The sequence below is a fragment of the Acomys russatus genome, chromosome 3 (assembly GCF_903995435.1).
Source record: "Acomys russatus chromosome 3, mAcoRus1.1, whole genome shotgun sequence".
NCBI classification, from domain to species: domain Eukaryota; kingdom Metazoa; phylum Chordata; class Mammalia; order Rodentia; family Muridae; genus Acomys; species Acomys russatus.
In genome coordinates, this window is record NC_067139.1 from 48,213,416 (window position 1) to 48,225,319 (window position 11,904).

An 11,904-nucleotide genomic window follows, 5' to 3' on the forward strand; every position below is an offset into this window, starting at 1 on the left:
CTCTTGGCATCCACCTTACATAGGACGACTCCTCACAGCCACACTTTAAACACCTACCTAACTAATGTTAGTCATTCCAGTAAACACACCGAGACCAAGATTTGTGTCAAATCTTGATCTCTGTCATTTTATATCCCCACAACCCTGCATAGCACCTGGCCCACAAGAGACACTCAAAGGTTGATTAAACATATGAATGGCTCAGGGCCTACTTAGGATAACACCAGGAGAGTTTTTCAAGTGTCATTACTCAGTTGCCATGGAGTGAAGGACAACAGCATCTGTGAGCAGGTGATTGTTGCTTAGGAAGCGCTGATGCACAACAAGGGAAGTCAAGAGAATGGGAGGCTGTATGCACAGCGCCCAGGACCACACCATCCACTCGGGAGGAGAGTCCAGTCCTTCTGAAGCTCCAGGACCCACTTCAGCACCCCACAAAATGCCAAAAAGGTCAGTGCTATTTGAGTCTCCTTTATTGAGTTTCAGGGAACTTGTAAATGTAGTTTCAATCTATTCCTACCCATAATATTGAAAACTTGCTGTTTATTGCTGCCCAGGACCAGTGTGAAATTAGAACAGGGAAACAAAGAGAACAAAGTTGAAGCTTTGCCTGTAAACTGGAAGGATGGAATTAACATAAAAATCTTTGATTGCCTCTTGAGATATATTTGCAAATTGGACTTGGTGCTGATTTCTACTCAACAGCACAGTCTTTGAAAGTATCTGTGATGGGGAAAACTTTCACATTGTTTGAATGTGTAAACTGGGTCTAACAAGTAAAAAAAAAAATGCTGTTTTTCATAGAATTCTATTTAGAATACCACCTTCACTTCCCAAAGCAGTATTGGAACACCTAACAAGGGCAAGGTACTCTGCCAAGCAAGAGGTGGGAGGTGTGGGGATAAACTGCAGAGCTCTGGCTTGTCAGGGTCTTCACTTACTAATGAAAGAGACAGAAAATCAATCAGGGTGATAAAAACTAATGCATGCCATGTGGCAAGTGGACATTGTGAAGAGAGAAAAGATGGCACCTCTTCCATCCTACGATGCATGATCTTGGTGCAGAGGTTTCAGAAATCAGGAGGAACTCACAGAGAAGAGCCTGGAGGTCCTAACACATAGGAAAAACAGGCAGCCAGGTCCTACATGTGAGAAAAATGAAGCCTCCCCACAAAGACCAGTCATACCTCCAATTGTTGATACCAAACCCGGATCTCAAATCCAGAATTTCCTTCTAAGAAGGTGCCAATGGTATACCGCGGCTGACCACAGCTTTTTGTTCTGTGGTCTTTCCCAGACATTCGGGGGTGGGAGAAAACTGCAAATTTTGATTTACTGCTCATAAAGTAGCTGCCTTCTTCTTGCCTCTCATGGGGTTACTTTCCACCTACTTCAGATTAGCAGGTGAAATGATTCCCCAAATGCACATCTGACACGTCGTCTTCACTTGCCTTGCAAGGGTCTAAGTCTCAGTATTCTCTGGTCCTAACCCTGGACAACACTTTCCTTTCCTGACTGTCTCCCTTCTCTAGTTTCCAACCATATGCCATTTGCTTGAGTTCTTCTGTCAAGCCATGCTTTCTCTTACTTCAGGGCCTCAGTACAATGTTCCCTCTGCCCGAAGAACTCTTCCTCCTCTTTCACTGATTCCATTACCCTGACTATAAACAAAGTTAGCCCTTCTCTTCTCTTTGCATGTATTTCTGTTGCACTGTACTGCACTCCCTTTTTAATATCTGTTTTTTGCTCTAGACCCTAAGCTACAAGATAACATGTCTCTACCACCCACTAATGCATCTCACTCCCAGGTTAGGTGGGTAGGCTAAAAAGCTACAGAAATCACATTTAAAGGCTTAGCATTCTATAGTGTTCTATAAACAAGATTTTAATTTTTCCTTTTTCATTTGAGTGGAGTTCCAGGTCTGTGACAGCTTCATACCATGCAGCCATGTATGAACATGGAATCCACACCACCTACAACAGGTGGATTCCCAGTGCTAGGAAGCACTGTGGCCTCCTACCTTCCCAAGACACAGAGAAGCTCACAGTAAAGTGTTCTCCCTTGTTCCTTTCCCAGTTGAGGGAATTTAAGTCACAAGGCAATATAAGAACCAGGAACATGTAGATATCTGGGCCAGAGCCAGCCACCGCCATGCACGTTTTTACTGTATGGCCAGTCTTGAGTAGGCACAAAGAGCAGACATCTATTGAAAATAGTAATTTAAATCATTTATTGCTTTATGCAGAGATCAGTGTTCAAACTCAAAAAATCACTGTTTGTTTTATTTTGTTGGCAGTGTTTCAATATCTAAACAACTGGCTTCAATAAAAGGTAAGAACTGGAATAGTTAAGATGGACGTTTCTCTTGCTCCATAACTGCAGGCCAAGACTTAAAATTAATAAGATCAAAAATGCCTGAGATGTGAGAAACTTCTGGATAAATCATGAAACATCCATGAAGCTCCTTTTCTCTCCATGGTGTTTGGACTTAGGCTCAATGAGTGCTTAAGAGGAAGGAAGTGATGTCAGGTAAGTGCATTGTGTATTTGATACCAAGGCAATATAGTGCTAGCGGAATTGTTGGCCAGGGGAATAGTAAACAGGGGGTTAGGAGCCATCAGTACTGTCCACACAACCTGAATGTGCTAGGGCAGATGAGGTGTGTTCTGCAAGACTCCACTTTCTCACTTGCAAAAGTAACTTAAATGAGAAGAAAATCTAAGACAAGGTGATTCTGACACTTCACAATGTTGCGAGTGGTGTTTATACAATACTAACTTGTTAAGAAATCACCAAATCTAGTGCTTAATGTTTAGTGTCCCATGCTTTAGGGAAAAGGAGGGAACAAACATAGAAAACGGCTCTGAAGTAGTCAGTTCAGATTAACACACTTACTGAGTGTATGTGTTCCGAGACCCACAACATATTAGGACCTGAGAAAGATTTACAGTAGTTCAGTGTTGCACTGCTCTAGAGAGCATACAGCCTGGACCTGCACTATCCCCATGGCACACACCAGCCATAAGGAGCACCTGGGGCAGTAATTAACTTGAATAAAGATTAGAACACTGAAATAAATTAAAAAAAAACACACACACAGAATATAAAAATCCCTTATGAACTTAGTATTAACTACCTGTTGAAATTTTTAATAAATTGAGTTGAGTAATATACATTATTAAAATCAATTTTACTCATTTCTTTTTAGCCTTTTTAATTTGTCTATGGGAAAGTTCTAAATTATGATGGTGGTTTGCGGTGTATTTCTTTGGGTCACACTGATCCAGGAGACAAGTGAGATGATACAAAGTTTCAAATGTGAGAATTATAGAGATGCTATATGCAGAGGAAGAGAGCATTACCACAGAGGGACCTGTTGCCCCTTTAAGAAGAGGTTTAGGAAAAAGTCCTGAAGAACACAGCTGCCTGGACTTAGAGGTAGTGTGCACATGAGAACGAAGCCAGCTTGCTTTTGTGACTCAGGGTATGTTACTTAGTCTCTTTATGTTGCAGAAAATAAAGGCTATAAATGTTTATTAGTAGTAGCTATAATTATTGAGGTGGGTATTATTAACCCTACAATAGCAATAAAAGACATGTCCTCTTCCCTCCTCCCCCCCCCCGTCTCTCTCTGTCTCTCTGTTTCTCTCTGTCTCTCTGTCTCTCTGTCTCTGTCTCTGTCTCTGTCTCTCTCTCTCTCTCTCTCTCTCTCCCCCTCTCCTCTCTCTCTCCCTCCCTCTCTCTCTCTCTCTCTCTCTCTCTCTCTCTCTCTCTCTCTCTCTCTCTCTCTCTCTCTCTCTCTCTCTCTCTTTCTCTGTCTCTCCCCTTCCCATGATCCTTCTTCCAAGCCTCGAACTTTGGTGGCCATGCTTACCTCACTTCTGTCCTGTCCAGGTGTAGGCATTTTATTGGTCACACAGGGATTATTTGGAGGCAAGTTTACACAGCAACATTTGGTGTATGTGATAGTCTACCTGTAAAAGACAGCAAGAGCAAGCCGATCTCAGGGAACAAAATAATTAATGATCAAATACAAGGCAACAGACCCTGCCATTGCATCTCTATGCCTCAGTTTCCTCATCTACAAAGTGGACCTACTCCAAAGGATTGGCACGCACATTAAAGGAGTTGAATCACCTCCACTACTGAGGGAGGACTGTTCACTGCTGTGGGCCTACTGGAGTGAGGGAACACTGCAAGAGCTCAGTGTAGTTCTGAAGTCATCACCATCCTGTGCCCAGAACAAATGCTGGATGTCACACACTTGTGCACAGAGTAGGAATAAAATGTCTATTGTTCAAAATCCACTTCAATGGGCTACAGAAGAGAAGGGGTAACACAAAGCAGCCTGGAAGATCTGCCTTGCAGCCATCGCCAGGCCCAAACCCCAAAGACAAGAAAGCCACGGCAGCCTTTCCTTTACCCCTTAAAATACGCTTCACACACTTCACAAGTCTATACAAGGCAGACTAAAAGTTAGGTGGCGATCTGCTGGGTTCACTCAGGGAAGAAGCAAACTGAGAAGACGGGACACACACACACACACACACACACACACATCATTATCATCATCATCATCATTATCATCATCAATATTGGTAGGACAGACAAGTCTCTTCTATTTCTTACTTTAAATATTTCCAGTTCTGTTTTGACCATGAGCATGTGCTGTTTTACAGCTGGGATGAAATGCCTGCTGTCTTATAAGGGAGGTAGGATAAGAACGTGAAGTTGGGTAGTCCAGATGGAGCCCCAATTCAGAGACCAAGCCGACTTGCCCTCCACCGGGGCTGGGAAAGGCCTACTTTCCACAGCCAGCAGGGCTGACCTTGCACAGGCATACTCCAAAGGAGCTGCTCTTTCTGCCGGCTCTGCAGTTAGACCCTTAAGCCTTCCTTTCCTTGTGTCTGAGCACTGTACATTTTCTGTCATTAATCTCTCCGAGCATAGGATTCTAACATGTAAATCTGTCACAAATAGTACCCACCTGTGTGGGTTTGAGGAAGCATTAAATAAGATTGTGCTTGAAAGATACTTGAAGCATAGTTAGTAACAAAGGAAGGTGCCCGTCATTGTTTAGAAACTCACTCAGAGCCTGAGGATTACTCCTCCCTCCCCAGGCAGAGGCGTCCAGCAGAGTACCAACAACTGCCATCCTCCAAGAACAGTCTCAGACTCCGTACAGACTTCCTACACCATATCTAACTAATCTTGAATGTTGATTAATAAATCTATCAGTCCTAAATATTCATCTATTTATTTCCTAAGGAATTATGTTCCATCCAGTCAACGGCTTCTTCAAAAAAAGACTATGTTTACATAAGGTTCACACACTAGCATCTTAGGTTTAAGATTAAAATTATGAAAATGGAGAAAACTGAGATAAAGTTGGCTTTATTACATCAGCACTGTGTGCACGCATGCATGTGCATGCATGCACACATATGAAGATACATCAGGAGTTGTAAGAAATATGCCCATGCCCCAGTATTTAGTGAACAGTAACGTGTTAGATATAAACATAGGTTCCTGGAAATGGCAGAGGTTGGGTGAATAGATAGTTACGACAGGGCAAGAAAGAGCTAAAAGTAGAGGGACATTTCTCTGAGGATAATACCTCAGGGGAGATAGCATGTCAGATCTGGAGAAGCAGAAGCTACGAGCAAAAAGCACAAATCACAAGATCATAAAGGTGAGACCCTGAAACCAAAAAGGAGACCAAGGAGGAAGAAGTTAAAGTAAGTTTTACAGCCGTTCACTCAACATGTGTTTGCGAGGCTCCTGCTTTGTGTTTGGCACCATCCAAAGCGTTGCAGATTCAAGAGGAAGCAAAACAAACAAACGTTCCCTGAGTGAGTCAGCTCATGGTTTTGCCTCCAAACTGGTCTTTAGTGCAATTTGTATTAAAAATCGCAGCGAGGTTTCTGAAGACAGGCAAGCTTATTTTAAACCTTATTTGGAAAGAAAAGGCTCTAGAATAACTAAAGCAATATGGCCAACGGATGAAGCAACAAGAGCCACTCTCTTCACTGGAAAGATTTTGTTCATAGTTATGGTAGCCAAGACAGTGTAGTGTCAGACCATAGACTCAAGGACCAGATCAGAGGTCTGAAAATGCACAGATGCACACACATGCACAAATGCATATACAAACACACAAGCACAACACTTTCTTTTTTATACACACACTCACACATTTACACATTTCCTCCTTCCCTCCCTCCCTTCTTCTCACTGTCCCCCTCCGTCCCCCACACATTTCCTGCCCCCCCAAGTGATTTTGTATTAAGATGTTGAACTTTTACCATTACTTCTTGATCATTTGAATTTCTTCCTTTGAGCACTACCTATTCAATTCATTAGCCCACTTATTCATCGGCTGACTTTTTAAATAGAATTTTGAAGGTCTTATAGGTTATAGGCATCAACACCTGTCAGGCACAGACTTTCCTCTGTTATGTAGGCTATCTCTTCACTCTGACAATTGCTTCTGTAACTGTACAGAGGTTTTTTCATGTCAAAACAATCCCATTTACCAAATTTTAGGATGATTCTATGTGCTATTGTGGACAGTTTCAGAAAGTTCTCAGCTGGGAGTAGTGTAGTGTTGCCCACCTTTAATCCCAGCCCACTAATAGACTTCAGTAGATATTTCATCAAGAAATGTACACAGATGGCAAATAAACACACACAAGATTTTTAGCACCAGTAATCATTAGAAAGACAAACAAAAAGCATGCTGAGATATTATTAACACCTGTCAAAAATGGCTACAATAAAAATAGTGACAAAGTCAAATGCTGGAAAAGGAGAAAATTGTAGGTTTTTTTCATGTATTATTAAAAATATAAAAGCCAGATATACATGTATATTCATATGTATTCTCTTGATCCACCTGAGCAGAGGTCACATATAATCTCCTCACCTCAGTGTGCTTAGCCTTGTGCTAAGAGCAGTCTTGAATCCATGATGGTTGCATATTGCCTAGAGTGAAGGCTATGAGATTTATTTCTTTTCCTCTCACTCACTCACTCTACTGCATTGACTAGCCCTAGTATGTAGCAGACATTGGTGCTTCTGTTGGGCAGATAGGGAGAAAAACAAAGGTATAGCTTTTAGCTTCATGAAGAGTGTATCTCGCTGGAGAGAAGGTAAACCTGGCACAGCTGTACAGTGTGGCTGTCTTATCCTAGCAGGTGTATGGCTGACTGAGGCAACTCCACATACAGAGGTGTTCAAACGGTTCTTTGTGTGTGTCTCTGAGTGCACTGGCTGCTGCCGACTGTAACAGATTATTCAATTAACACTGCCCTCCCCACCGAGGATTCTAAATCAGAGAAGCTAACTGGAACATCACAGTGTTTGGAAAGAAAAAAAAGGCTGTTGTAAACATTACTATGTCATAGCTGGCCCTGATGCCATACCCCTTTATCATAGCCATATGAAGGGACAGCATACCTAATGCAAAACATAAATTGTACAAGAGTAAGCTTTGAAATCTTTACGTGAGGTAGCTTTCGTATCAAAAGATGCTCAACATGCCCTAGGTGCTCAGTAAATATTTGTTGAATAACTGAATGAAATTACAGCTCAGAAAGCCAAGGCTTAGTGAAGCACGGGGCTTTCCCAGGGCTACACGGCAAGCAAGTGTCAAATCTCAGCCTAAGTAACTCAAATGTTATGAAAGGAACTTTTGTTTTCTATATCTCAGAGATTCAGAATCAGGTAACTCCAAATCCCACTCTACGAAAGAGGACAATGTGGCCAAGTACTAGGTCACACTGACCTGCAGGTCCAAACTTACTTCCCACAGTTCCCATGGAAGGCACATCCCTGTGTCTGCACAAGCCATCCCTTCTCTTCTGATTCTCCACTCAACGTTTCTTCTCTTGTAGCTTTGAAGAAGGGATCAGATCTGGAAAAAGCCATTGCAACTGTTGCTCTGATTTTCAGAAACTCTTCTGACCCCGATGGCAAACTTGGAAAAGCCACTGCCAAGAATCTGCTACAAACCCAATTTAGGAATTTCACAGAGGTAAGAGAATGAATGCATACCAAGCAGCAAGGAACCCCAGCTCCATGATACCATCATATTATTTCAATCAACAAATGTTTATTGACTATCTCTGGTATATAAGTTGTCCACTGAACTTGAAGAGCAAGCTAACATGTGGGCACAGTGGCTCATAGCTGCAATCCCAATGGAGTAGGTCATGTAGTGAAACAGCAAAATACTGGGGCCATCTTGAGGTGAAAAACCTAAGAAGGGATTCTGAGCATTAAAATGTGATAGTGTTTGAGGTATGAGCAAGAGTAGCTGTTGTTTTATTTAATTTTCTTATGTTCTTATGTGGTATCGTATACACATGCTCATACTTTGGCCAATACTGACCTATGGTTCTTACAAGAGAGAACGAACGAAAGAAAGAAAGAAAGAAAGAAAGAAAGAAAGAAAGAAAGAAAGAAAAAAAGAAAGAAAAGAAAGAAAGAAAGAAAGAAAGAAAGAAAGAAAGAAAGAAAGAAGTATCCAAGCCTAAACTACTAAGATATACTCACAGGTAGAACAAAAAAAATAAAAATTGTCTATACCTTCCTAACATGCTCTGAAGTATTAGAAGGATAACTATTATCTTTCTGTAAGTGTGTGTATATATGTATTTGTATACATATATGGTTTTAGTACACTAAATCATATAAGATGTTACTTGCTAGGAAGAGCTAGATCAATAGTGTAGCTTCCAGTGAACCTATAATTCTATCAAAGTGTGTGTGTGCCTGCACAAGTGTGCATGTGTGTGCGTGCACAAGTGTGCATGTGTGTGCAAGTGTGCATGCATGCTACATCATATATAAAAATGACTGGAGGGATCTGGAGAGATGGCTCAGCAACAAAAGCACTTGCTGCACAAGCATGAAGACCTGAGTTTGACTCCCCAGTACCCACCATAGCACTCGTGTGTAACCCCAGCACTCCTACAGTGAGACAGGAGGTGGAGACAGGAGAACCCATGGAAGCAATGTGGCCAGCTAGCCTGCTTCAGTCAATAGAAAGAAACAATGGGCTCTGCTTCAGACAAGGCGGAAGATGAGAAAGCACACCTGAGGTTGTCCCCCTGACTTCTAAATGCACACTGTAGCATGCACCTACCTGCATTCATACATATACACACATAGTATGTACTCATAACACATTCACACTCGTCTTTACACACACACACACACACACACACACACACACAACTAGAAAGTAATGTTATTGACAGCATTCTTTGGGAGTTATGTTTACATATTCTTGTTAAAAATGTTTTTCTAAATATTCTGTGTTATATACGCATGTTTTGAAAATATTTTTTTAAGAAAAACTCTTTTTTAAGAAGAAATACTTGGTAGAACTGAGATAAACTCAGGGAGGGGCTTTGGAGTGAAGGAGGTGGGAACTAACCATGTGGTCACATATATCTGCGTGTTGCCAAAATAAATGGTGTATCCCAGAAAGAACAAGAGCCCCTCACCTGGGGTCACATCTTCAGAGGACATTCAACAAGCATAAGCATGAGGAGCGAGTGGGACCTCCATCCTGATATAAACTGCCCCCTTCTGAAAACAGCATTCATTAGGGAAGATGCCTTTGGCTTCATGTCCTGCACTGTGGCTGGAATCATGTGAGGCAGCAGTTTCCACTGCAGACACCCAGCCTAAGTGTAATCCCGGGAAGAGGAGCATGAGGAAGCAGAGCCACATTTCTGGGCAATTAGAGGGGGAGTAACTCATGCGAGGGCATTCTCTGGATCAAAAACGGCAGTTAAACTTTGTCAAACATGGAAAACTCAAAAGATTAGCCCAACGGGGCAGCTCTCTGTCTCTAAGGCAGGTGTGTGATCAGCAGCGCCAGCAAAAGGCCACATCTAAGTAAGTTCTTCTCTAAATGGGACTTAGTGGTCTTCACTCTTCCTAATGCTGCAACCCCCAGCCATAACATTCTTTGCTGTTTCATAACTGCAATTTTGCTACTGTTATTAAATGTAATATAATTGTTTTCTGATACCTATGAAAGGGTCATTCGTCCTCCATGGGGTTGCAACTCGCAGGTTGAAAACCATTGTTCTAAACTCTCCGTGAAGCTCTCTGGTAAACTGTGTGACACCTTTTGCCAGGCTTGTGTCCTAAAGAGAATGTCACCTTTCTCAAAGGCCTAAATACAGTTTCCAGCTTTCACACTTAGTCACCAGTAAGATACAATAAAACTGGTGCCTGGAAGCATTGCTGAGAAGATACTAAAAAAAGATGGCTGGTTAACCCTTGAGTGAGTAAAGCTTAGCAGCCCCCTGATCCTTCAATATGCAGAAGAGAGGGAGCAGACTGATGTACACATTCCATGCTCTTTGGGAAAGCTGGGCAGTCTCACCAGGAAAGTCGTATCTTTTATTGAACTCTGACTCTTTCTAAGTAGTGTTCAGCTTTCTTGGAGCAAATGGGTAGAGAGCACCATTGGCTCTGGCTGAATATGTGACTTTTGGGGATAGCCAGCCTAGAGAAACAAGCATGGGTTTAGATTGTAAAAAGAATGTGTCATCACTCCAAGAGTGTCTCAAGCATTACAGCCAGCTCGTGGATCAGCCAGCTCATGGACGAACATGTGCAGCTAAACTGAATACACAAACAGCTATGTACCAGACTGACTCAAATGACTTTTCTGTGCTGAATGTCAAAGTTTCCAGCTGTTGTTTGAAATGTTTGAAACTGAAAGGGCTCTCCATTTATATGCCATACAGATGTTTTCCTGCAATCTGTGTATGACAGCTATGAGCCTGGATATGATTGACAATCAGACTAAATGCTGAACAATCCCGCAAAGCAATGCGTTTTCTTCTAGCAGTTTCTTGGGTATTTCTGAATAATCTCACAGTCCAGGGAACACATAAAAGGTACCTCCTATAGAGAGAGATTATATATTTAAAGTCTGAAAACACAGGAAGTTCTGTGTATGAAGAAAAGCAAAATAACTTACTAGTTAAGAGTGTGGCTCTGGAATCAGGCAGATAAGGCCAAAATCTTTCTTCCATTGCAAAAGCTGCTTACTTTGAGGCAAGTGACATAATTCTCTGTCAGGCCAACCTGGGGTATAGTAGATATACATACACAGTGAGAGCACTGTGAAGAGTCCCAGAAACAAGCCATGGAAGGATTTTGCCCAGTGCTCCTGTGATGATTCTATGCATGCTTTGTTGTTAATAGTATACTTAGTATTCATTACCATCTCTAAATATAAAGTTTATACACAAGGTAGGTTCACTTATTCTTTATTCTCAGAGAGAAGAATCCAAGCCAAAATACTGAGACATCCTTTCTGAACTTGATGAGCACACAGAAAATAAACTGGATTTTGAGGACTTCGTGATCTTGCTCCTGAGCCTCGCCGTCATGTCTGATCTGTTGCAAAACATATGGAATGAAAATATGAAATAAACAGACTGAAATATGTGAATGGGCAAAAGGAGGGCAAAGCAGTATCACGTGACTAAACATGCTTCTGTCTGATTTGTAATGAGCATGAGAGGTGTTCACCCAGTATAACTTGAAACATTTCAACCTCTTCAGAAATGTTTGAATAATTCAACTGTGACATAACAGGGGAGCACAACTTATCATGAGTGAGTGAGCAGTAGCCTAGAGAATCTTTCTACTGAATGTAGAATCACACTTATTCACTGATCATGCAGACATATGTGTGAGCATCTTCTTGGTAATATTGTTTAAAATACAGTAACAAATGGCTCGATAACTCCTCCTCCTCTTGCTTATGTTTTACATAATTCCAGAAGAAAAAAAATAGACATACAACAATCATTTTTGTCAGTGTTTGCAGCTGTATACAGGTGTATGTGTCTGTGTCTGTGTGTGTG

At 41.7% G+C, this 11,904-nt stretch overlaps 1 protein-coding gene across 1 annotated transcript; it reads left to right on the forward strand.

The window, feature by feature from the left end:
• The first annotated feature begins 323 nt into the window (after positions 1-323).
• Sntn (sentan, cilia apical structure protein) lies at positions 324-11,631 on the forward strand. The gene is given in 4 exon segments (XM_051139867.1): positions 324-450; positions 2,298-2,332; positions 7,897-8,036; positions 11,312-11,631. Coding segments are annotated over 4 exon segments (441 nt in total). The 5' UTR covers positions 324-340; the 3' UTR covers positions 11,468-11,631.
• The last annotated feature ends 273 nt before the right edge of the window (positions 11,632-11,904 follow it).